A 27,142-nucleotide genomic window follows, 5' to 3' on the forward strand; every position below is an offset into this window, starting at 1 on the left:
ATGCTCTATTTCCCAGTTATAACAGACTATAGCTTTCTCCATCATAAAGCGTTTGAAGAGATAATTAGTTTTTAAGATTGACAGGAGCAAAGCATGATCATTAGTTTCATGGCTTAGAACAGCTGGTTCTCAAAGAGTGGTCGAATCTCTGGGGCTGGTTTCTAAAACACTTTCAAAGGGTCCATGAGATGAAAACAATTTCCATGCTATGAAACATTCTTCACCCTTTCCACTGTTTTGACATTTGCACTGATGGTGCAAGAGAAATGGTGGGTAAAACTGCAAAGGTCTGAGCGTGAATCACGACTGTCGTACCAGACAGTACTAGCCTTTACTGTATTCTCCCCACTGTGGACTTAATTTTATTAAATTGTGACTCTTGCACAATCCATTTAAATATTCTGATTAATGAAACAGGAAGTACACATAAGCTACATATACCCAAGTAGGTTACTTACGTTGAAGACAAACACTGATTATTTGAGTCATGAATTAACTAACCACTTTTTTCATTGAACACCATTTTTATTTGAAAGAACAACTGACAGGCTCTGCTTATTCAGACTTGGGTATCTGGTAGATATTTTCTGGAACAAGATGAGTCTGTCACATCAAGAAAAACAACTGACAGCCTTTGTTACCAATGATAAAACTCAAGCATTCAAACAAAACTTAGAATTCCGAAAAACTTGTATTCACCTTTGAGAGCTTGGCAACTTCCCAACAGATAAAGACTTTTCTAATGAGATCAATAATATTATATTAAGAAATATGTTTTAATATCGTGTAATGAAATGTCTCAGCTTTGGAAGAGCTAAAGAACTTAATGAACCATTATTTTCCAAACGATTGATGAATGATGTTACAAATCATGCATGATAAAAGATCCATTCCAATTTCAAGATAGACCAATGTATTTTAATGTAATAGTAAGAAAGGTTCTCTGATATGCTTTCATATTTCACATGGTAACTAGTCTAAGAAACTAGTATAGTTTCTACACTACAAAGAAGAATATCCACAGTTATCTGGAAAAGCTACTAAAATATTCCTTTTCTCAACTACATAATTTTGTAGAAGGCTAGATTTCCTTCCGATATTTCAAATGAAACCATACATCATAGCATCCATGTAGAAGCAAATAGGAGACTTCAGTTGTCTCTAGAGAGATTTGGAAAAAGAGTAGCTATTTTTATAAAAATAAGTAATTTATGTTAACATGTAATTGGTTTATTACTTTTTAAATGAATATTTTAATTTCTAAGATGGTAAATATTAGATATAATTCACATAAAGAAACACTTTTTAGGTTTCTCAACAATTCTTTTAAACAAAGGAGTTGTGAAACAAAAAGTTTGCTAACCAGTAGCCTTGAAAAAGGACTTAGAATAAGCTCCATGCTAGTTATGTTTTAGAGCTTGCAAATGAGATTCATGTTAACATTAATTTTGCAGGTAATCTTATACATTATATTTGTAGCTCAATCTATTGTAAGCCATGTGCGCTATATATAAAAGGGCCCCAGAGAAAGGAGTGAATCTTGTCATTTACCTGAATGCAGATATCCCTGTGTTAAAAAATCTTATCTTTTACAGGTTTTACAAAGGTTAATAAAATCTCGAGGGAAATCTCAAGCGAAACACCTCAATGTCCAGATGGTAGCAGCGGATAAACTGTCTCAGTGTCCTCCAGTAAGTTCCCATAATGTGCAGTATAATCCAGATGAAGAGATCATTCCTGGCTTTATATTTAAAAAAAAAAAAAAAAAAAAAGCAGATGGTGAAATGCCTGTCGGGGAAAGAAACGTTACTACTAGCAGTGAACTGTTCTCCAAAGAAGTAAACTGTCCTACCGTGTTTCCCTGAAAATAAGACCTAACCAGACAATAAGCCCTAGAATGATTTTTCAGGATAATATCCCCTGAACATAAGCCCTAATGTGTCTTTTGGAGCAAAAATTACTATAAGACCCAGTCTTATTTTCAGGGAAACACCATATTCTCCTGCCATGAGCACTTGTCCAGATCATGGCTTTCAAAAAGTTACACATTCTGTGGTCACCTTGTTTTGTTGATACCTATTTGTATCATAACTGAAACAAGGTTGTGGTTTCAAAAACTTGGTTTGTAAGTTCTACTTGGGGTTAATTAACCCTATTTATCATAGTGAACCACTATGAGCCTCTTAATAACTAGCTGAGAAATGTGAGACCTTATAAAAACAAATTACTAAACAGTTACCCACATTCTGACATCTGAATACATTCCTAATTCTAATTCCTGCTTTATAAACCATGTCTTGCGACTATAGATGCTTCTAGTTTTTGTTTTTAAGTGCAAGTATTTCAGAAGTTCCAGGAATTATTATATCTATTTGATTGTTTGGAGTATGTTAGAATTTATGATAAACTCTTTGAAGTACTTTGAAGTTTGTGCCATGTAAAATCATCAATGGTTTCAGCTTCTTCTGTCAAATTTCCTGTCTTAATCTTGCCTCAATGATTTTTAAGACTAAGGTTTTCACAGTCTCTATGTCAAAACAGACTTCTTCCTGTCCTGTTCAGACTGTATACTTTTTTTGCACCTCTTTTCTACCATAGTATCAATTCCTTTTTTCACTATTGACAGACAACTTTTCTGTCATGCCGTTTAACAAGTATTACTACCCCTGCTCACTTTCTGGTTACTGCTATTAAACATCCAGTGCTCTAAGCGATGCTATAATGTGACTGACGAGGCGCCCACAAGCGAGGTCCAATACTAAGTGGTGCAGCCCCTCCCTGCACAAGGCTGGGGTGGGGGTGAAGCTCTGTGGTACCCGGCTGGTCGACATGTGCCTGAAATGTTGCCTCTGCAGGAGTTGTTTGATGTGATCTTGGACGAGAACCAGCTGGAGGATGCCTGTGAGCACCTGGCCGATTACCTGGAGGCCTACTGGAAGGCCACCCACCCCCCCAGCAGCAGCCTCCCCAACCCCCTCCTTAGCCGGTCGTTAGCCACTTCAACTCTACCTGTGAGCCCCGCTCCAGCCTCTAATTCACAGGTAAGGGGACTTCTTTACCGTCTTCATTGAGAAGCGAGGCTGCCTAAGGTCATTTCGCTGGGATCCAAGCAGGTACCATGCACACTGCTTGTGTCTCTGTCCAAACTGACACAAACATGGAGCCCTTTACATGTCTTCAGTGGGAGTTGTACACCTGTAAGAAAAGCAGATGACATTGAACAAGACAAAACTAACTGACAGTGACCAAAACCATATCTGTGATTACCTGTGACTAGGGCTAGCTGAGAGCTACAGCTAGGGAGGCACAGGGAACTTTCTGGAGGAAAAAAACTTTTTTATTGTAGTGGTGGTTACATGGATAGTTATGTTTCTCAAAATTCATCCAACTATTAATTAAGTGCATTTTATTGTATGCAAATTATACCTTTTATCAATAAAGCTGGTTTTAAAAAATAAAAATAAAAAGCAAGTGTAGACAGAATAGACTCTGAATATATACAAACTTTAGGACTCGCTAATTACATGTTCTTTACGATACGCATGGAAGAACTTTCTGCACAGATGGTAGCATCAGGCTGCCTAGCTGCAAATCCGGGCCCCACTCCCTACTGAGCGCATCACCTTGGATAACTTCCCTGTCTGCTCCAGGAATAACACTGGCCACCCGTCTTAGGGGGTTGCATTGAGTTCATATATGTGACGGTTAGCACGGTGCTTGTCTCAGTGTCATTCAAGCATTTCCTGGTTTATCATTTCTCCTCTTTAATCCTTACCGTAAGCCAAAACCGACATCCTGAGGATTTTTTATCTTCCCACATATATTCACGTGGAAGTAGCTAAGTATACAGCCATTGGGAGAAACATCTCGGGGACCTGTATCTAAACCATGAGAACACAAAAGGACGCCCTCCCTCCTTCATTTAGTTATTTAAATAAAAGGTTACTCTCTGCACTGTGCTAGGTGTTTAACAAAGCCCAATATGACATACTACAAACCTTATCAATGCCACTGGACATCATTAAAAGAATTAAATCACTTAGCTAGGTGAGATTTTACTTCAGCATTTTAGCTGCTTCCAAGGGACTAAACTTGCCCGGTGGTGCTTATGCTCTGACCTTGGCTGCCTGATGCCTGTGTTTTCTCCCTTCGCCGCCAGGGTTCTCAAGGTGGTCAGAGGACTGACCGCCCCGTCCGTTCTGCTCCCCAAGCGGAGGAAGAGCCCTGCCCGGAGCCAGTCAAGAAGTCCCAGCACCGATCTTCCTCGTCCGCTCAGCATCACAACCATCGCCGTGGGACGGGTCGGGGCCTCTCCCGGCAGGAGACGTTTGACTCGGAAACCCAGGACAGTCGAGACTCTGCCTACGTGGAGCCGAAGGAAGACTACGAACACGTGGACCACTGTGCGCCGCACCGTGACCACAACCACCGAGACGAGCCCCACGGCAGCAGTGAGCACAGACACCGGGAGTCTCGGCACCGTGCCAGGGACCTCGACCGAGAGCAGGACCACAACGAATGCAACAAGCAACGAAGCCGCCATAAATCCAAGGATCGCTACTGTGACAAGGATGGAGAAGGAACGTCCAAGAAACGGACTGAGGCTGGGGAGTGGAACCGGGATGTTTACAGCCGCCAATGACTTTGGCCCTTTTGTGTGTTTCTTTTTTTAAAGTCTTGTATAACAGCATCCCCAAACTCAATCTTTGGGGTCTCCATTGCAATCATATGTGATCTGTCTTGTATATTTTGTATTGCTGTTGCTTACCTAGCAATAGCATGAAATAGAGTATTAATATACTTTTTTTTTTTCTTTTGTAAGTGCTATATAAATTCGCCTGGTACAGCTGCAGTCCTCCGGTTGTGTACTGGACTTTTCAAAAACTGTTTGGGGTAGCTGCCACTCTGAACAAAATCTGCTGCCATTAGTATTTTAAGAAATCTAGTTGATGTATCCAGTAAGCCAGAATTGGCCCAGGTAAAAAGTGGATGTTCTTGATTCTACAGATTTTTAATATGTAGGCATCTGATTTGCATATTCATTCATCCATGGACCACTGTTTCTTGCTTGTACCTCTGGCTGACTAAATTTGGGGACAGATTCAGTCTTGCCTTACACAAAGGGGATCATAAAGTTAGAATCTATTTTATATGTACTAGTACTGTGTACTGTATAGACAGTTTGTAAATGTTATTTCTGCAAACACCTTCTTATAATTATATATAATATATATATGAGTTTGATCACACTATTTTAGAGTCTTAATGCCAATTCAGCAGATTTGCTTTATGAATTACAGGGACTAGAAATGCCCACATTCAGGAAATTTGTAATAACATCTAGGCACCTATCCCCATTCTAGTAGAAAGTCTGTATATACTGTAAATACGTGTGATTGCTTGACTCGAAAAGGGTTGATTTCCGAATGTTTTACCATCCTTGTAAGTTTATAATTTTGACCATAAATTATGGTAAATATAACCAAACTCCAAAGGTTGTTCTAATCCATGCAGTTCACACTGATTGTGACAAACACATACTTAGTAGCTAGTGTCTCTGTCACTGCACTGGAGCCCATGGGCCGGAACTCTGTATGCACGTGCGTCTGTGTGTCAGTGTGTGTGGTGATAGTTTGAGACGAATCTGAATGCTGAAGACAAATGAAGAAACTAGAGACTGATATCCAGAATTCGCCCCACCTGGCTTTGTACTGAATCGTGCTGTGTATTCCTTTAATGACCCGTTGAGCAGTCAGGGAGCGTGCTGCCAAAGGTGACTGGGAAAGCATTCATCTGTTGGCTCCTTGTTTTTGCTCCTAGAGAGTAAAAAATACAGGCAACTTTTAACTGTGAGTGTTTCACTGGAAATGTACAATCTGTGTGTGTTCGAGTATTTGTTATAGTAAGAAACGTTTACACAGCTTGTAGAATTATTTTGTGGGAAAATAAATTTTTCTAACTCCTCCCACTTCCTTTTCTAACCCTGCCTATCGTCCCTGTTATCTCCCAGTTTACCTGTCATTCCATCCCCCACCCCCAACTCGAACAGTTTCACTGTCTGTCAAAACCTAGAAGTGCTTCTTATAACCAAAGTTTCTGCTCTTCAGAAGTAATCAGGGCATATGGGGTGACTTGCAGTGAACAAGATGTTAAGAATATTTTCCTACATCAGACATCGACTCTGAAGGGGAAGCCAGAAGACTTGCCTCACGGATATTGCTGTAAGCAGCTCACAATGTGGTTGTCACACTAAGGCTGAAACCTTCTCCATGTCTCTAAAGTGTACACTTTGTCCAGTTACGACTAGGCAGATAAGACAGTATTAAGTGTGCAAGTTCCTAGCACTTGAAGTTTGTCCCTGGAAAATGCCTATCTATAATTGCCTGACTTCAGATTTGTACATTATATAATTATTATTATTCTGTTAAATACATGAATCTACTTTTTGTTTGGCTCCTTTGATTATTCCAGGTTCTTGCCAAATATTCTTGGACTTTAGAAGTAAAACTGTTTCACTTTTAACTCCTTATTTCCCCTACTCCCAAGAAAACTCAAGAGTTTTAAAAATGAGTTATGCATAGTGTTGTATCAGCTAATATGAAACATTTCCCTCAGAATCAATGCATTTGTTAATTAGCTCTGTAATGTTGACATGAATTTATTTACTGACTATAAACACTGTAGTCATAATATATAAATTGATGCAAAATAGTCACATCATCGGGAAACCATATTCCAATTAAGACTGCTTTTATCAAGTATTCCTGATAAACGTTCCATCACGGTAAGAGGTTGCTGACAACCAGCCTCATCCTTTGCTACATCTAATTTCATCCCAAACCTTCAGAAAACTTAAATTCTTGAAGCATAACTGGTATTTATCTAACCTGCTGCTATCATCATTAATCCCTTTCAAAGAGTCGTGCTAATGTGTTCCATTTTTTACATTCTGTACCTGGATTCTTAGCTTTTCACTTTGCTGTGAAACATGTAAGTCCAAATCAGAGTAGTCCTCCAAAAACTGTATTACAGGATTTGACATAAGACCATCTATACAGGAAAACTGTACAGCGGGCATATCTGTAAATGGTGTGTACTAAATCTGTAAACGAGAAATAATCCCAGGGACAATGGGGTATTTACTGACCTGTGGAATGTAAAAGTAGTCTTTTCATTCAGCGAAGGCTTAATCTTAACCGACTCAGTTGCAGAACCGTGATTTTTGTAGTCAACCTAGAAAGTGCTGGAAATGTTAATAGTTTTACTCTTTTTTGTCAAACCCATTTCAGCTTTTCCTATGCTCTTTCTCTACTGCTCATTTAAGTTACTGTTACAAAAAGGTGCTGCTAAATGTAGGGTGTCTTAGTCATATTGTACTTTGGGACAATGCCACATTTTTAACATGGTCTGCTATGCATTCCTGTTAAACATTCGCTGTCAGCTACACTGAACTGTTCGACAAACCTGGTTTAAAGTCATTCATATAAAACAATTAAAGAGCTGGCTTCTGCACTGTTTATTACTGGTAGTATCAATTGCAATTTTAGGAATAATTCTGATAGTTGAGGATACGTTAAATGTTCAGCATCACTTCTCATTTGTGGAGCATCTTCCTTGGGGACAATGCCAATCACTGATGTCACTTTAGTGATCGTCCCATTATGTCTGATAAAATGATAGTTTACAGCAGGTCAAGGATCTTTTAAGATATGAGCACAGGATAATCTTCCTCCGCCTGAATTCTACATGTGCAGCAATTCTTGATTCAGATTTTGAATTTTATTCTTCCTTCATTTTTAGAATGAAGATCCATCTTGATGACAAATTTAATTCTTCACCTTTGTCCCTTTGCTCAATGATGTAATGCTGCTAGTCTTGGACACTCTGATCTTACTCAAACTTCAAGAGTCACACTGTTGGAGAAAAAAGGGAACTCGATGGTTTTGGGTCAGTTGGTTCATTTCAGCTAAATTATATTTTTAACTATTTGTATTTCACTTTGCAATTTAAAATGTTGATACAGGGTTTTGAAGTAAAATGTACTCACTGTTGAATTAAAATGCGTTTTCTGTTTCACATAAATATCTGTCAACACTAAATATGTTAAAGATAATATATTAATTTTCTTCCATAGTTTCCTGATCTTTTTTCCTCTTGATTGTATTTTTTCTTAAGTTTCTTAGTCCTTTAAGATTGAATGTGTTTTAGTTTTCAATTTGCTTTATTTTTTGAAGGAAAGAAGCCCACTAAAAATGTGTATGTTAAAGGAAAAAATTTTAACAATATTATTTGTCCTTGCTGCTTTTAATAATGCAAATATTTTTCTTCTATTTAGCCTGTATTGCTTATATTCTGATATGTCACTATTCATCAAAAATTTACATGTTTGCTGCTAGGCTAATTCTCTACCATTTTCATCCCAGCTTAGCACATAAGGCTTTGTTGAAAGCATGCGAGGAAATGGATTTTGTAGATTTAAAAAAAAAATACATTTAAAGTTTAGGGAAGTATGCTGAGCCCTAGAAACAGAAGTGCCGCAGGTAAACAGTATTTCTCTTTAGTCAAATGACATCTACTGTATATAAGACAGAATGAGGGATATAAAAAAGTCAGTCACATATTTGAATCTTATGGAGCTTGAAATATGTTTTCCCACGTTCAATAAGCATGCTATTGGTGATCTGCTCTGAAGCAGTGACAGAAAAGACAGGATCCCTGCCTCCAGGATTTTCCGAAGTCTGAAGGTAGCAGTGAGGGCATGCCTAGGAAATTAGAGTGAGTGTGTTCAAAGTGCCACAGTAGCAGTAGATATGAGTCCTAGGGGTATAGAGAGAAATGCCAAACCCAATCTCAGGCAAGGGTGTTCAAAAAAGGCCTCTTCAAAGATGAGGCCATGTAAAGGTCTTACCATCTTGATGGATACAATAAATAGTTACGAGATGAAAAGTTGGGGGTGGGAGGGCAGGAGAAACTATTAGGCGATTGTTTCCAACTGTCCACTTTACGTGCCCAAGGCTCAGAAATTCTGGGGTGATTTGAATGAAAGTTAACAAAAACAGATGTACAGAACTCTACATAAGACGGCCTTTAACCTAGGGCTGGGTGTTGGGTATTTAAACCTATCTAAAAGGCAGGCAGGATGAAGCAAGTGTAAGGTTATAATTGATTTAAAAAGAAAAAGTAGTCACTTACATTGGCCACTATAGGGGGATGTTTGATCACTTTTGTGATTTAGATGATGTTCTTGTTTTTATCTAAATTCAGATTGGATTATGAAGTGGTCTTTTTGGGTCTTGATCTATCATAGTCACGGTATGTTGGTATTCTGGGAAATTCTTTTCAATAGGAAAACAAGGCCTACCTGTAAGTGCCGGGCCAGTTCCCAGTTAGAAGCTGGTTTCCCCTTTCTCACCAAGCACGTCTCTAATAACTTGTATGGTATGTGTTCCAATAGATGATAACAGGTATCCAAATTGTGGAATATTCTCATTTTTTTAATCTACCAAGTGAAGAAAATATTCATTTTACCTTTTAGCTCGAAGTCATGACTAAAATGTAAACAAAGTAAAGGAAGACTGTCACTTAGAAGACGTCCAGACTTCATTTGAAAGAGCGTTTACTTACCAAAACAGTAAGCAGAAAAAGAGGTAAAGTGCTCAGCTTCGTGATTGACACATGATAAATGTCATATTTCCCATGCCCTGAGTTCTTAAGGAACCACTCCTTCGGCACTCAGGAATGGAAAACAAGTATTTTTCATAACCAAATTAAATATTGCTAATTTTATTCCTTTCGTTAGATTCACCAATTAACATTAAAAGTGACTTGCATTCTATACAAAGTAAAACACAAGGCCCCGAATGTAACTATGTTCCAGACATCTATAGGAATCTACTTTTCTTTATACTCTGCTAAATCCATAAAGAAAAAATTATTTTAAATTTATAATCTCCGACCACTCTGATTCCTTCCTCTATGTCTCTTGATCCCTGGTGAAACCTCTGGCCGCCGTTTCTGTTTCCTTAGCAACCATGCCATCAATCACTTGGCCTGACAGCAGTTTGGGTTTTAAATTAAAGTGGGCGCGTGCGTGTGCGCGCACACACACACACACACACACACACACACACACAGGAAATGTTTGGAATTTTCATTTCTAAGGATCTGTCTCCTACGTGCTTTTCCATTTTACGAATTTTGCAATAAAAAAACCTATACAATCCTTATTTGCCAGCCAAATCATGTCTTCTACTTTGGCATCTCTCAGAGAATCAAAGTCTGTGTCCGGTAATGGCACAACAGATGGATCAAATCGCTGCAGCTGTTTCAATTGTCCCAATGACAGGCCCGCTCCCATCATTCCTTCTCCTCCAATCTGTGGTTCCTGTTTTGGAGGAAATGAATAAATATGGATGAACATCCTACAATTAGTAAGTGAGCTTGTGCACAATCTAAGTCAAAAGACAAATTGGGTGGTAATTATAAGTTTCAAAAATAGAAAAAAATGAGTAAATACCTTTTATTTTTATAGACTGTACATACTGTTTTTCCAGGTAGTAAAGTGGGAAAGCAGTAATAATATGGTCACCTGAGGAATGAGTAACTATTACAGTTCATATGCTTATCAAACACCTTGACAGTGCAAAAGGCCTGAGCTTCATATTAAAAATACATGGATTCACATTGCAGCTCTGCCATATTTCAGCTGTGTGACCTTAAGCAAGTAACTTTACCTAACTGTTTCCTCATCTATAAAATAACAAAATACTCAGTTCTGAGGCTTAAATAAAGGTGGTATCATGCCTGGCATATAGAGGCACATGGTGCTCAATAAACATTTATCAATAACAGCAATAGATAAAAATTCAGCTTTATTTATCAGACTCCCTCAAACGGACAGGAGTTCCTTAGGCATCTAAAGATGCCTTTCTCTGACCCATACCAATTGGATAATAAAATATTTTTGTTATGGCTTTTACATGCATTAGAATAATAGAAAAAGAGTTCAATTAAGGCTGCATCAATTTGTTTAAAGGAATACTAAGGAATTTAGAATCATAGGGAATTGAGTGATATTTTCAGACCACTACTACAAAAGATTCATAATCCTAGTTTAAGTCCCTAACTCACAAATATTTATGTGTTTTATTTCATTAGGTGTATGTCTGAAAACTTCATGGGTTTATTAACCCATCAGGAAAAAATTCCATCTCCTTTAGATACATGTATGTGTATATACGCAAGCACAAAATTCCAAGTGAATTCAGAAGTCTTCCTTTCACCTACAATGTAGTTAATTCCTATACCTAGAAGCCATCTCTTGATTGCTTTTTATTTCTATATTCCAATTACCTACTATGATTCTATACTAGAAGGTATTAAAGTTACATGTTCAATATATGTGAATGAATGTGAGCATTATTACAGATTTAAGCTTAATCTCAAACATCATGGGCTATAAATATCTAAAAACATTACGAACATGTTTTCAATAAAAACCGTAATGGAAAGGCAGTGCTAAGTAAAATGAAGTACAAGAAAGCTTTCTAAATGTTACATAATTTATATAAGAAACCATAAAGAAGCAATAATCCTGAAACATTTCCCCACCCCCTTCGCTAAACTGTTGATATCCCAGTTATTTTTAAGCCTGTTTGGTCTTTGGTGTAACATGGAAAAAAATGCTCAACATTTTCCTTATCCAGAAAGTCTAGGACTGGGAGGGAGAAACGCGACTTCTTGGAAACAAGAACAAAAGCCACAAGTGAAAGAAACATCTAATAAAAACACACCTGAGCTCTGGAGCACATTAATACAATGGCAAGGAATGAACACAGGGAAGAACTGTCAGGATGTGAAATTCTCCCTGGGCAGTCTAAAATGGATTCAGTGAAACATTCTTGTTTATGGTAGTATTTGCTTCAGAAGTCTTACCTGACATACTTCTTCATATAACAGCGTGTACTCATCGTCACGCTTAACTTTCTGTGACTGAATCAGATTACACTGAGAAAATGGCATTGGTCCTTACCTGAGGCTGGAGCTGAAGGCAAGGAAATGTTGTGAGGGCCCAGGCCACCTGTTCTTCATTTTCTGCCAGTGTGATCGTGCACGTGCTATAAACCAGCACGCCCCCTGGCTTCAGCAGTTTCACTGCCTGGAGAAAATGGGATCAGACTATGTGTACCACAAGGCCAAATAATCATTTTTATGAAGTTTATATCTCTGTGATACCTTTCAAATATCTGGGAGAAAGAAATGCTGTCCTGTGTGACCAGGATTCTTTCCTAATTATACATGTTCCAGACTAGCTACATTTCATTATCTCGGAGCTGTTGTAGTCCATTTGCACCAAGACTTCCCCAAACATGCTCATTCAGTTTCACAGCTTCAGATACCAAATGTACATTTTTTGGCCAGACTTGTTTTTGAATTCCATATTTATAAATTCAATTGCCTTCTCAATATTTCTACTATGGAATTTGACCTGTCTCCAACTGAACTACTAGCTTCCCTCGGAGACCTACTGGAACAGTATTTCCATCCCAGATGCTCAGACCCCAAACCTTAGGTCATCCTTTACCATTCCTCTCTCACATCCCCATACATCAGCAAATCTTATTGTCTCTATCTTCAAAATATACCCAGAATTTGGCTACTTCTCACCACTCCCACTGCTATCTTCTGGTCCAAGCCTCATGGTCTTTTGCCTGGATAATTGCAATAGTCTCTGACTTAGTCCACCTGCTTCCCCTGGCCAACCTACAATCTATTCAATAGAGCAGCCAGAGCAATACTTATAGAACTTGTCACTTCTCTGCTCAAAACCTTTCAAATGCCCTTTATTATCACTGGAGTCCAAGCCCAGACCCTGACACTGGCTTTCAAGGCCCCACACAAAGCAGGCCTCTGGATGCCTTTCTGACCTCACCTGGAACACCTGCTTACTCTGCTCTAACAACACGGGCCCATGCTATTCTGGAACACACATGGCACACTCCCCCACAGGATCTGGGCACGAGCTTGGAAAACTCTTCTAATTTTCTGCATTGCTTGCTCCTTCCCAAGTTTCTTGTCTTTGCTCATATGTCACCGTTCCATTAATGCCCTCGCTGAGCACCCTAGGTCAAACTGCAACTCTTCCAATCCAACACTCCTATCCCTCCTTCCATTCCTTAGTGCTTCACAGGGTTACTGTCTTGTAAGAAACGAAATAACTTAACTCATCTATTTGTTAGTTTTCCTCCCCAGTCAGAACAGGAACCCCATGAATAAGGGCAGGGACTATATTTTTCATTACTGTATATTACATATAGTACATGCTCAAAGAGTGTTTGTACAGTAAATAAATGAATCAGGAAATAAGGTGTTATAAAAAACTCAATTTGTCCCCAAACACAAAAGTTTATCCAGTTAAAATGTTAATGGAAATATTTTAAAATACATAGTTTATACTGACGCATTTTTAACCAGAGTATGCTGGTCAAATTTAAACTTTGTTACTGTGTGACAGCTATTATTTTAAGCACTTTACATGGATTTTTCTCAATAAATCCTTATAATAACTACGAGGTATGGTTACTATCTCAAATGAGGTAACCCTATTAGGTAGACTTATTATCCCCATTTCTCAGATATGGAACCAGTGTATCCAAAGTGACTTATGTGGAGGATGCATGACTCCAGTCAAGATGTGTCTGATTCTGGCCTTACTCAAGAAACAAGAAAAATCTCAAATAAACAATCTAACCTTACACCTGTGGGAACTAGAAAAAGGAGAACAAACAAAGCTCAAGGTGAGTAGAAGGAAGGAAATAATCAAGATCAGGGTGGAAATAAACACAATAGAGTCTAAAAGAACAACGGAAAAGATCAATCAAACTAAGAGCTGGTCCTTTGAAAAGATAAACAAAAATTAATAAACCTTTAGCCAAACTCATCAAGAAAAAGGGAGAGTGGGCCCAAACAAAATGAGAAATGAAAGAGAAATGACAACCGATACCAGAGAAATATCAAGAATTACAAGAAAATACTATGAACAATTACATAGGGAAAAATAAAATCTGAACAGACCAACAACTAATAACAAACTCGAGTAAGTAATCAAAATACTGCCAACAAACAAAAGTCCTGGACCATATGGCTTCACAGGTGAACTTTACCAAACATTCAAAAAAAAAAAAAATACTATCCTTCACAGACTATTCCAAAAAGTAAACAGGAGAGAAGGCTCTGAAGCACTCATTTTATAAAGCCAGGATTATTTTGATTACCTTGATAGCAAAAAAAGACAAAGAAACTACAGAAAAGAAAAATTATATGAAAAACAATATGGAGGTTCCACAAAAAATTAAAAATGTAAATACCACAAGACCCAGCTATTCCACTTCTGGGTATTTATCTGAAGAAATCCAAAACACTAATTCGAAAAGATACATGCTCCCTTATGTTCATTGCAGCGTTATTTACAATAGTCAAGATACGGATGCAGTCTAAGTGTCCATAGACGACTAGATAAAGAAGATATGATACACATACTTGTATACAATGGAATATTACTCGGCCACAAAAAAGAACAAAATCTTACCATTTGTCACACATGGATGAACCTAAAAGGTATTATGCTAAGTGAAATAAGTCAAACAGAGAAAGGCAAATAGCATAGGATTTCACTTATCAGCGGAAAATAAAAAACAACATAAATGAACAAACAAAACAGAAACAAACTCATAGATACAGAGAAAAACATGACAGTTGCTAGGTGGGAGGGGTTTGCAGGGCTAAGTGAAAAAGGTGAAGAAATTAAGAAGTACAAATTGGCAGTTACAAAATTGCCCTGGGGATGTAAAATACAGCATAGGGAATATAGTCAATAATATTGTAATAACTATGTATGGTGTCAGATGGGTAGTAGACTTAACAAGGTGAGCACTTCATAAGTTATATAAGTCTAATCACTGTGTTGTACACCTAAAACTAATAAAACACTACGTCAACTGTGATTGGAAAATAAATTAATAAAAAAAAGATGTGTCTGATTCTAAAGCCCACATTCTCAATTTCTATCCATGCTAGCTGGCATATTCTCAATTCTCTCTCACACTGGCAGCTTTTCTTTTTCATTGAAATAATGCATCCTACTAAGTAGCCTTTTTGAATTTTCTTTTTGCCGTTGCCTAGAAAAAAAAGTCAGGTGTCTTAAAACAATGTCCTAATTTTACCCTCAAGTCAAAGTGGGTTTCAACTATAAGTAAAGCTTCTCTTATGCTGCTTGCTATTTTAATTCCCAGGATGTGTTCTTCACAGACTATATAGATGAAGAAAAAGTTAAATAATCCACTACCAGTGCCACCTTTGTGTACAAAAGGAGACACCAGGAGAGATGACCAGAAATGTACTCAAAGGCAACTTCAAAGATTGAATAATATTACATCCATTATTGCTGTAGCCTATGAGTTTATAGTTAAAGCCTGAAAGAAAATAATGAACTAATCCTTATCAAATGCTATTACACTCTATAAAATCTACTGCATCATTTGTGCATGACTGAAAGAAATCCTCAAATAGTCTATCTGGGTTTCTGCTAAGACATACTAGAGACCAGTTACATTTGCAAAGTTTTTATGGTTCTTCTATATTCTACCCTGGACACTGTCACTTCCCATTAAATTTTTTTTTCTTTTTTCAATTACAGTTGTAATTACAATGTTGTATTAGTTTTAGTTGTACAACATGGTGATTAGACATTTATATAATTGGACTTCCCACTTTTAATTTGCTATCTAAAATAATCCAGCAACCCTATTAAAAAGAGTAATTTGTTTCATATCTAATTCTTTACATCAACTAGAAAACAATCCAGTAACTTTTTAAAGATAAAGCAGAATGTTTGAAATGCATTGCATCTCAGTGAAGAAGTTCTACTACTGCCTGTAATGAAACAGTGAGTCACCATAAAGGAAAGCTCTCTGTATTTAAAACTAGGTCTTCTCTGTCCTTTCTTGTGTGGTAAAACATACATAACAAATTTACCATTTTAACCATGTTTAAGTGTACAATTCAGTGGCATTAAGTACATTCACATTGTTGGGCAACCATCTCCAGATTTTCATTATCCCTAACAAACTCTGTACCCATTCTTTCATACCTCTCGCCCCTGATAACGTCTAGTCTCTATGAATTTGCCTCTTCTAGTTACTGTATATGAATGGAATCATACAATATTATCTTTTGGTGTCTGGCTTATATCACTTAGCATAACGTTTTCAAAGTTCATTCACGTTGTAGTGTGTGTCAGAAGTTCATTCCTTTTTAAGGCTAGATAATAGTCCATCGTATGTATGTACCACATTTCATTTATTCATTTATCCATTGATGGACACTTGAGTTGTTTCCACATTTTTGTTATTATGAATAACGCTATGAACACTGCTTTTAGTCTTTTAAACATCAAACTAATGAAGGCCAACTTTCTTCCACAGCAAAGTATCATCACATACCACAGTGAAGAGTTTTCGCTGTAATGGTTGATATGATGTCACTTCCTTCAAAGTCCAAGCACAAGCCATGTGTGGTCTCTGTCCCATTCCACTGCAGGGTGCATCAAGAAGAATTCGGTCAAAAGACTCTGGTAAGAATGGAGGTTCTCCTATAAAGAGAATTATAAACATATCTGCTATCTGCCTTACTCGTTTATAGTAAAAACTCCTGACACAGCAGTGATCAGGAATTTAAAACCATAATCTGGAATAGAAAGTACAGAAAAACAATTCTTCAATTAAGTAGCTGGGAAACTAATTCTGACTTAAATTTAATATTGATCTGACTTTGGAAAAAGGTTAAAAATGGGATTATGCTATTGATATAGTGTATACCAAGGCCTAATTAAACAAAACCTTGTATTCCTAACGTCAGAAGCCAAAATTTATCAGAGCTAGGACCTGGCATGAATTCCAGTCATCCTGAGAGCCGACACTTCCCTTGGGAATCCCTACCACACACAGCACCTGAAAAGGAGAGTTGTCCGGTTCTAGTCAATGATTCTGTGGTTCCTCAGTCTCCTCGCTCTGGCCCATCAGCAAGGCTCTCAATCCAACCTTCCACAGGTTTCCCTTTGCAGTCACCTGAATAATTTCCCCACTCTAACATCTGATCTATTTAGTGTTACTGGGCAAAGTCATGCAACCGAACAGTCTGCTTATATATGTACGCTTAACTGCAAGCAAGACGTCGGTGTTAACTGCTTGTGTACAAGGCTAGTTCATTTCTTACAGTACTCAATGTTCTGAATCTCACACCAAGATAACCTCTCCATTTCTCTGGTTGCAAAACTGTTAGACACAAGCTCTTACCGATTTAATTAACTCATCTCCATCTATCTCCATCTTGCTTTTCTTACCTCTTGTCTCAGAAGAAATATCTTCTCAACATGAACGATTATTAATGTTTTTGATACATACTGATACATCCTCATGAAAGATACACCAATTTACACTTCCATTATCATGGAGTGTGTTTGTCTTCCCAAAATCCTCATCAAAGTTGATAATTACTTAACTGGCCATTTGTATTCTTTTCTTTATATGGTCACATTCTTTGTTTTTGCCTTTTTCCTCTGAGATTCTTATTTTTTTCTTATTAATTAGCAGAGCTTTGTACATTAGGGATATTAGTCTCTCCTCTATTAAATATTTTACAAATGTTTCCCACAATTTGTCATTTGCATGAGTTTTGGTTTTTTTCCATATATAATTGTTAAATATTAAATATATCCTTTTCCTTGTTGAGTTTCACCTTTGCTTTCATGCTTTAAAATCTTCCCCACTGTGCAATCAGATAAGTGTTCTTCTATATCTGCTTCTAGTTATTTTCATGGCTTTTTTACAGTAAACTTCATCCATCTTGAAATGACTTTTGTGTGCATCCTTTCCCCCCACCCTCCAAAAAAATTCTCTCACATACGATTGATTAATGTATTCTTTTCTAGAGGTTTGAAATACTTCTTTTATCATATACTACATTCTTGTGTATATCGGAACCTATTTCAAGGGCTTTTGTTTTCCTCCAAATATGCTAGATATTAAGCTATACTTTCCGAGCTCCCTTCTCCACTCTGCTGTGTGATGCTGACGTGGAAATTATGAACTACAGTTCTCTCTTGCTTGCTGGCTTCCTTTTAAGATTCACCAAAAGGAGGCAGAGGAGATGAGAGACAGGAGGAGTGGAGAATGATCCCGTTTGCTTGCTGTTCCGGTCGAGTGTCCCAGTCACAGCCCTTTACTTTGGCAGCTGCAGTTCCCAGCTTTGTCCGTTAAGTGTCAGTATGGAGTGGACAGAACCCCTCCGTCAGAGGCCTAAGACCCAGCTCCAACCTGCTGCCGGCTCTGAGTCCTCAGGGACAGGGCTGAGTTGATAACAGCTGGGAGCAGCCCCTTCCTTAGATTCTGAATGCCGGCTCCCTGGAGCCTCTCTTCTAAGCTTTTCAGTGCTGATAAGGGAAACTCCTCCCTTTGTTTCTCTAGCTACAAGGGTAGAAGCTGCTTTCTGCAGTTATTAGCTCTAGGTTTCCTTGGCCTTTCCAGCTCTCCAACATCTATTTAACTGATTCCTTATGCTATTTTTTATACTAAATTCTCTCTATTGAAATATTTGTATAGTTTTATTTTTAATCCTGTGCCAGAGGAATTCCCCTACAACACAACTCTCAACAACTTATTCATTCCTCTGACAAAATAAAACCCCAAACTATTATTAGTTCCACAGCTACCTAAGACTATGAAATAAACTCCTTAGATTAACAAAGACCAGTAACAATAAACAATCTGGCCTCATCTACTTCTCCAGCTGCATTTCTCAGTACTCTCCCATACTCACCAATGTTAAAAAAGAATAAAACAAAAACAAAAAACAGAACAGCACTTTGTTACCCAAAGATGCATGAACTTTCCCATTTCTCTGCCTCTGCTAATTCTCTTTACTTGAGATGCCCCCTGCACTCATTTCCATTTCTCAAAATGCCACCTACCCTTTCAAGGCCAACAAATGCCACCTCCTCCCCTAAACTCTTTTTTTTATTGTTCCTATGAGAAGTAATCATTGCTGACTTCTCATAGCACTTTCAATCTTTTGGATGTATGCAAGGTCTGACAAGTAATTTTGCAAACTCATCCTAGAAAATGTGCTACGTACCTTATTGCTGAGTATCACTAGGGTCACTTTCTAAAGTACTTCCCTTGAGAAGCTATGCACCAACACTAGCGCCTAGTCCACTCTTCAAAGCAACTTTGGAACTCTTTTTCTGGAATGGCCATCAGGGCTGTCACTGTATTACCCTTGATGTCCTGAATGGCATCAAAATGTCTTCTTTCAATATTTGCTTTATCTTCGGGTAAAGAAAGAAGTCACTGGGGTCCAGATCAGGTGAGTAGGGAGGGTGTTCCAATACGGTTATTTGTTTACTGGCTAAAACTCCCTCACAGACAGTGCCGTGTGAGCTGGTGCATTGTCGTGATACAAGAGCCATGAATTGATGGCAAAAAGTTCAGGTCCTCTAACTTCTTCACACAGCCTTTTCAGCACTTCCAAATAGTAAACTTGGTTAACTGTTTGTCCCGTTGGTACAAATTCATAATGAATAATCCCCCTGATATCAAAAAAACGTTAGCAACATTGTTGCAACAAGTTCGCAAACTTAATTATCAGACCTCATATACCATGCTCATGGATAGGAAGAATTCATATCGTTTAAATGTCCATACTACAAAGCAATCCATAAGTTCAATGTAATCCCTATCAAAATACTGATGGCATTTTTCACAGAACTACAACAAATAATCCTAAAATTTATATAGAACCACAAACAGACTCAGAATAGCCATAGCAATCTTGAGAAAGAAGAAAAAAATTGGAGGTATTATGTTACCTGATATCAAAACTACACTACAAGGCTATGGTAATCAAAACAGCATGGTGCTGGCATAAAAACAGACACATAGATCAATGAACAGAATAGAGAGCCCAGAAATAAGTGCAGGCCTATACAGTCAATTAATTCAAAGATATGTAAAAACTGGTGCCCTAACAATTTTAGTAAAGTGATAATTGTCGATTATATTGAGCTGTATACCATCTACTAGTCATTTTTACAAATAGCTTATAGACAGGCAAACTACTACGGTTACAAAGAATTTTTTCTCTGTGGTATTTGTGAATGAAAAAAAGGGGCCACATACTAAACCTGAAGAGCTCAGGAGAGGCCTGCATGGCAGGCCCTAGAAATTCAGAGACTGAAATTAACCACAGAGGATGAATGGTCTGAACATAAAAATTCCTAATTCAAAGCGGGTCATGGCCAGTAGTCACATCCTTGGCCTGTAGCTTCCTTGACACAGGTCAATCTTTAAGTGAACCTGTCTATTGTCTTTTTGCATCTAAGATAATATACCCTTGGAATGTCAAAGAAATCCTTTTTTTCTGGACCCCTCAGGGCACACAACCCTCCACACCAAAGCAGGAAACTACAGAATCCCTCCTTGTTGTTCTTGTCCCTTGATTACCATCTCTATGTGCTGTGAAATGCTAACTATTAACTATCCTGTACCCACCAATGTAAAAGAAGTATCTGTCTCTCCAATTTACTTCTTACCCAATCCCAGAGATTTCCCCCCTCTGCTTTCTCCCACCCCCTTAATCTACCACCAATGGATTTCATGTAAGCCTCTTCCTTTGATTTTAATGCATAATATAAGTTGCAAAACTGCCATTTTCCCAATCCATTGAGATTTTGCTTTCTGGCAATTGTCATCAGTTTGGCTCAAATAAACTCTTATAAGCTTCCTCTTAAGGCTGGATGTTTTTTTTTTCTCTCGACATATTAAAAAAGAAACCACAGGCCCCAAATGGTGTCATTTGGTGCTAAAAGCCCATGACATAAACCAAGATTTAATACTCAATCTAACTGCAGCTTCAGCCTCTCCCAGGAATGTTTTAGTCCACCAGTCTGGAACTTTCTGGTCAAGCATCTGCAAGGTAATCTGTCCCATGGGCCCTCTCTATCCCCCATGGAGAGAAGAGGCAATCTGCATAATAAAAACCCTTCCTGTTCTCCCAGCCCCCCAGGAAAAGGTATCCTTTCACTTCTTTTGTCTCTAGTTCCCTTGCCCCACACTTCTTCCTATAAAACCCTTTCTTTTGCACAACGCTTCAGAGAGTGTTTCTAGTTGCTAGATGGGATGTTGCCCAATTTGTGAATCACTTAATACAACAAAGTTAGATCCTCAAATGTACACAGCTGAATTTTATGTTTTAACAATGGCAACCTATATGATCTGTAAGGTGGTGAGAAATCAAAACCATGTCCTCAGCGTTTTAAAAGTCATCTTTAATCCAAAGCAACTTTAATCAATAAACATTCTAGGAAAACTAATGCCAACTAGTTCATTAAAATATGGAAGTTCATTGAGTATTTCAGGAAATCAAATCAAAACAAAGAGATAGAGATAGAAAAAGAAAGACAGAGTGACTTAACAAACGCAACATTTTATTTCAAAATAAGATCTGTGGCAGTTTTTCATAAGATCCGCAGCAGTTTTTCCTCCCTTCCCAGTTCCACAGCCCCATTCCTCAAGAAAAATGAAGAAAACAACCAAAATAACTCAGGAATCCTAAAACTGAAAGGCTCAGAACGTTCTGAGATGCAATATGAAATTTTAAAAAAATATGTTAGGAACAAAGTATGTGACCAAGTCTTGGGGGTTTGACTTATATTATTTAACACTTGATATTCGGGGATAAGATGAAAAACAAAATGATTATCTATTATCGATCCATGTCAAAGTTTCAAGGTCCTATAGATATTTGGGGGCTAGAATAGCAGCAAATCTACTTGCTTATAAAAACCTTTAAAAGATAAAATTTAACTCACCTCCTGTGTCCTTAACCATATCGAGTTTAAGAGCCTTTGTTCCATCAAAGCAAAACGCCCTAATGGAATTCAGTCCCAACAGTAAAGCGTTCTGCTTTATTTTTTTTACTTTGTTCGATATTTTATCAAGTGCTATTACTTCTCCCTAAAAAAAGATAAATAAAAATAATAATAAAGTGTAAATCCAAAGCAATTAAATTATTACTGAAATTTATTAATGAGAAATTTATTGAGAAAAACAAATTATGATCTTCCTCACTTTCTTCCAACCCTAGTTTAAAGCTGAATTCATTAACCAAATGTATATTGAATTTATAGCAAATACTTACTAAGTCTTTCCTTTTAAAAAACACATTTTGCCAGATAATTTTCTTAAAATGCCCAGCTACTTTTAATCAATAAAACTCAAAACCAAAAATAGAGCTGGCAATCCTCTAGAGAAACTTGAAAACATGCGTTGAAGGAAAATATTAAAAACCACCCATTTGATATGCCTTGCTCACCTCTGAAAGAGCATCTGTCTTCTTGTACTCTGAGACACACATAAATATTACTTGTAAAATCAATCCTCATCTCAGTATTTTCTGAGCTACACACATAAAATTCATGTGAATTTGGACAACTAAAGACAGAAAAATATAAGCCAGTATATCAGAGCAAAATGTTCTGAACTGGTATAAAAAGTAGTTGAAAAATAATTTTATATGGTAATACCTCAATTAAGTCAAAGTCGATAAAACAAGAAGTCATTTTTATGAGTGCATTGTGACAGTCATATATTTTAAAACATACTATGAAATGACATTGTAGAGATGGTGAAATTAACCATTCAATGTATTTTCTTGCTTTTATTCCTTTTGCATACACTGTCCTTGTGTGATATACGAGGTCAGGTTGACTATTAAGTTCACGAACTTTGTTGCAACCATGTTTATAACCTTTTTTGATATCAGAGGGATTATCCATTATGAATTTGTACCAACTGGACAGTTAACCAAGTTTACTATTTGGAAGTGCTGAAAAGGCTGTGTGAAGAAGTTAGATGACCTGAACTTTTCACCAACAATTCATGGCTCTTGCATCACGGCACGGTCTGTGAGGGAGGTTTTAGCCAAAAAGCAAATAACTGTATTGGAACACCCTCCCTACTCACCTGATCTGGCCCCCAATGACTTCTTTCTTTACCCGAAGATAAAGGAAATATTGAAAGGAAGACATTTTGATGACACTTGGGACCTCAAGGGTAATACGACGACAGCTCTGATGGCCATTCCAGAAAAAGAGTTCCAAAATTGCTTTGAAGGGTGGACTGGGTGCTGGCATTGGTGCATAGCCTCCCAAGGGGAGTACTTTGAAGGTGACTGTAGTGATATTCAGCAATGAGGTATGTAGCACTTTTTCTTGCATGAGTTCATTAACTTAATTGTCCGATACCGTATTTATGGTACCAGATGGGTAATAGGTTTAATGGGGTGATCACATTGTAAGTTATATAAATGTCTAATCACTATTTGTACACCTGAAACTAATATAATATTGTATATCAACTGTAAAAAATTGAAAAATAAATGGATCACCTGATAAAGTTTCTTATCTGGTACTTTGGGGAGCACAGATAGTATATCTCCTACCAAGTAAATTAGCTAGAGTAGAAGGGCTTTGCTAAGCCCTGTGGAGGTGTTCTTCTATGCCAGCAAAGTCTTACAGCTCAAGTAGCTAATATTTTCTTTATAAATTAGTACCGTAAAGAAAGCTGCTGAGTTTGCTAGCTGCCTAAGAATTACTACCGCTGTGTGAATCTGAGCTAATTTAAAAAAGTCTGAATGGATCCACTGCCCTCACTCTGACAGTCCTTGCTATGTTCTTTATCCAGCGTAGATTCCATGGCACATTTCAATCACTCCCTTATAAACATCCTCAACTTAGCATGCTTCTGTGTCTTGCGTTTAACATGACAAAAATGTAGCTGTAGTTAAATCCAATTCTTGGCCAATGTCATGTTTACCCTCATGTAGCTAAAAAGTACATCACTATCCCAACTAACCTTATTTTGAATTCACGACCACTGTATTCATGGAGGCCTTAGCGCAGCCTGGAATTCTTACGGCGTGTCCGTAGCCTATTCGCACTCCCATGTTCCTTGATTAGTATTTCATACCTTCTCAAAACCATTACCACCTCCTCTCCCACCCCCATTCTCATCTGATGACCTTGCTTCCTGTTTCACTGAGAAAATTGGAACTAGAAGAAAACTCCCTGTCTCTTTCCATGTCTACCAAACCACTAACACTTGCACCCAATGTACTCGGCCTTCCCTCCTATTTCCATGAATAAACTTTCATGCTACCATCTAAAGCCACTCATGCATCAATTCCTATCCCATCTCACCTACTCAAAGATGTTCCCCAAATTTTCCCTGTTCCCTCTGGTGTTACCAATCTCCTCCTTTAATGTATATCTTTCTCATGAGCATACAAACATTGTTATTTCGCTCATCTTTAAGGGAAAAAAACCTCCCTGACTTCGCCTCCAACTACTGCCCCATTTCTCTACTGTCCTGGGAAAACAACCCCTGCCCACTAAAAGAACTGTCTTGATTCACTTTCTTTGATTCCTCTCATTCTCAATGCAAGTAAGCATTTCCACTCACCAAAACTGTTCATGACAAAGTCACCAATTACCTACATTGTGCTAAATACCATAGGAGCTCCCAGTATTCATCTTACGCAGGCTAGCAATATGTGACACAGCTGATCTTTCCATCAGCTTTCAATCTGTTTCTACATATGGCTTCCAGGGTATCACACTCCTCTGGTTTACTTCCTACATCGCTAGCCATTCCTGCTCATTGGATGTCGCATACAGCACCCATGAGTCTCAGTGTTCTGGCCTCTTCTACTTTCTATTGCCACTCACATCAGTTTATACTACATATTATCTTATGCTGATGACTTCCAAATTTTTATTTCCAATCCAGACATCTCTCCTGTACTCTAGACTCAAATATTCAATTGCCTGCTCAACACCATCTCTTGATCGTGTTAATACACTTACTTTAATATACGAAAAACCAAATTTCCACTTTTTCCCTGCAAAACTTGCTCCTCCTAGTCATCCCTATCCAGCAACTCTCTCTCCAGTTCCTCAGTCCAAAAACCTTAGGAGTCACCCTTAAGTGTTCTTATTTTCATAACCCACATACAATCTATCAACAACTTCTAACAGCTCCACCTTAAAAACACATCCAGAATCTGATCACTTCTTACCTCCTCCAATGACTTTTCCCTGAATTACCGTCTCCTAACCGGTCTCTCTACTTACACCCTTGCCCTTATACTCTTACAGCTTGTTTTTAATGCAGTGACCAAAATGGTCTGAAATAATAAGTAGGCTTATGTCATTCTTCTGCTCTAAACCTCCAAAGCCTTCCTATCACTGGAGGAAAACTGAAGTCCTGTCAGACCCTGCAGAGCTGCTCTACCCCAGCACCCCCACTGCCCATCCATCCTACCCCTCTGCTAGCTTTTCCTCCTCCTCTCCTCCTCACTTAGTCTATTCCAGCAAAACTGCGGCGGTTCCTCAGACAAGTCAGGTACCCTCCAACCTGAGAGCGTTTACACTTACTATTTCCTCTAACTAGAACATTCTTTCCACAGGCCTACATATTGTTCATCACCTTTAAGTCTTTCCTCAAATACCATCTTCACAGTGTGTCTCTCCCTCACCACCCTATTTAAAACTGCAAGCTCACTCTCCCTCCCCTTGATAATCCCAATTCCCCTACTTCTCCTTCATTTTTCACCATAGGCCGTGTCAGTCATTTGTGCCTTATCTTTTACTCATATATTTGTTATCTGTCTCTTCTTACTGGAATGTAAGCTCCATGAGGAAGAGAATTTTGGTCACTGTGATTTATTGCTCTAACCCCAGTACTTGGCACATAGTAAATACTAACTATTTATTTAAACAATTAATCATTTAACATTTGATTCCCCATCAAGGAAACTATTGTAGACTAAGATACTGTTAGGAACCATTTAGTTTTACAAAATCAATATTTTAGGAACCATTTAGTTTTACAAAATTTGAAACAAATGGGAAAGATAATATTAACTGGCCATATCCTTCTTGAGTTGAAGAATCTTAAAGTATAGAGTGGTTACAAGGTCACACTGAGTTTTGAATACAGATAAAACTAGCCCATGATGAACGAAAATACATTGGCAAATACGCATACATAAGAAAAAAACTAAAACCTGAGCTAAACTTATACAAGGACATAACATACAATATTTTGTGACAATGAAACAGGCTTTATAGTTAAGCCAGATCATAAGATTTGTATGAACCCCAAGAATACACACACATATATATTCAAACATTCAAATGTGTGTGTGTGTGTGTGTGTGTGTGTGTGTGTATTTAGGAATGTATTAGGTTGGTGCAAAAATAATTGCTGTTTTTGCAATTTTTTTAACCTTTTAAAGCGTAATTACTTTTGCACCAACCTAATAATGTGTATGTATGTATGTGTGTGTGTGTATATATATATATATATATATATATATATACTCCAACAATATCTATTTTGACACTTTAAAGATGTACTGTCAAATTAATTTTTAATAGCAGAATTTATTTTAATACTTTAAAAAGTGTTCTAATTAACAAAATAAAAAGATTTTAAAATGTTTCACTTAAATTTAATTTTATGAAGAAAAAATTCTATAAATGTATTAGCAAATTTGAGAGGTACTGAGATAGTCCACACAAGTGATAATCGTCTACTGAACTTAATATGTGATGACTGACATGGCTGAACAGTCTTCACGTTGGTTGAAACTGAAATAAAGCAGACTGTGAATTTCTGTATGATGTTTCCTAAGTTACGTGTACTTCCACCAAAATATGAAATACATTGAGAGTGGTTTTGCTGTGAAGCTACACTCACCTGATCATGCATCAGTGCTGCAATGTGTGTTGTTTTGCCTCCAGGGGCTGCACACATATCTAAAATCCTCTCTCCGGGCTGAGGATCCAGAACATGAGTTACTACAGTAGATGGCAAATTCTATAACAGGGGAAAAAAAAAAGTGTGTGTATATGGGTGTATATATATATCATCATTGATGCTAAATCATTTTAAATTTCAGACTCAGAGAACGTAAAGAAACTTTTGGAGGTAATCCAGTACCGCATCTCCTGCCAAGAGGACATTTT

At 37.7% G+C, this 27,142-nt stretch overlaps 2 protein-coding genes across 12 annotated transcripts in view; one reads left to right on the top strand and one right to left on the bottom strand.

Moving 5' to 3' along the window:
• CACNB2 (calcium voltage-gated channel auxiliary subunit beta 2) overlaps positions 1 to 7,517 on the top strand; it is a 327,268-nt gene extending 319,751 nt beyond the window's left edge. For all 9 annotated transcript variants that reach the window (XM_019752070.2, XM_019752073.2, XM_074324835.1 and 6 more), the window contains 3 exons: positions 1,596 to 1,691; positions 2,856 to 3,041; positions 4,160 to 7,517. In XM_019752070.2, the coding sequence (XP_019607629.1) occupies positions 1,596 to 1,691; positions 2,856 to 3,041; positions 4,160 to 4,642 (765 nt within the window). In that variant the 3' untranslated portion in view covers positions 4,643 to 7,517. The remainder of the gene's footprint in view (positions 1 to 1,595; positions 1,692 to 2,855; positions 3,042 to 4,159) is intronic.
• A 2,250-nt stretch (positions 7,518 to 9,767) lies between these two features.
• NSUN6 (NOP2/Sun RNA methyltransferase 6) overlaps positions 9,768 to 27,142 on the bottom strand; it is a 54,141-nt gene continuing 36,766 nt past the window's right edge. For all 3 annotated transcript variants that reach the window (XM_074324837.1, XM_074324836.1, XM_074324838.1), the window contains 5 exons: positions 26,874 to 26,993; positions 21,923 to 22,067; positions 16,500 to 16,648; positions 12,032 to 12,157; positions 9,768 to 10,384 (listed from right to left, as the gene is read on the bottom strand). In XM_074324837.1, the coding sequence (XP_074180938.1) occupies positions 10,172 to 10,384; positions 12,032 to 12,157; positions 16,500 to 16,648; positions 21,923 to 22,067; positions 26,874 to 26,993 (753 nt within the window). In that variant the 3' untranslated portion in view covers positions 9,768 to 10,171. The remainder of the gene's footprint in view (positions 10,385 to 12,031; positions 12,158 to 16,499; positions 16,649 to 21,922; positions 22,068 to 26,873; positions 26,994 to 27,142) is intronic.

Source organism: Rhinolophus sinicus, linkage group LG02 (assembly GCF_036562045.2).
Source record: "Rhinolophus sinicus isolate RSC01 linkage group LG02, ASM3656204v1, whole genome shotgun sequence".
In the NCBI taxonomy this organism is placed as follows: Eukaryota; Metazoa; Chordata; class Mammalia; order Chiroptera; family Rhinolophidae; genus Rhinolophus; species Rhinolophus sinicus.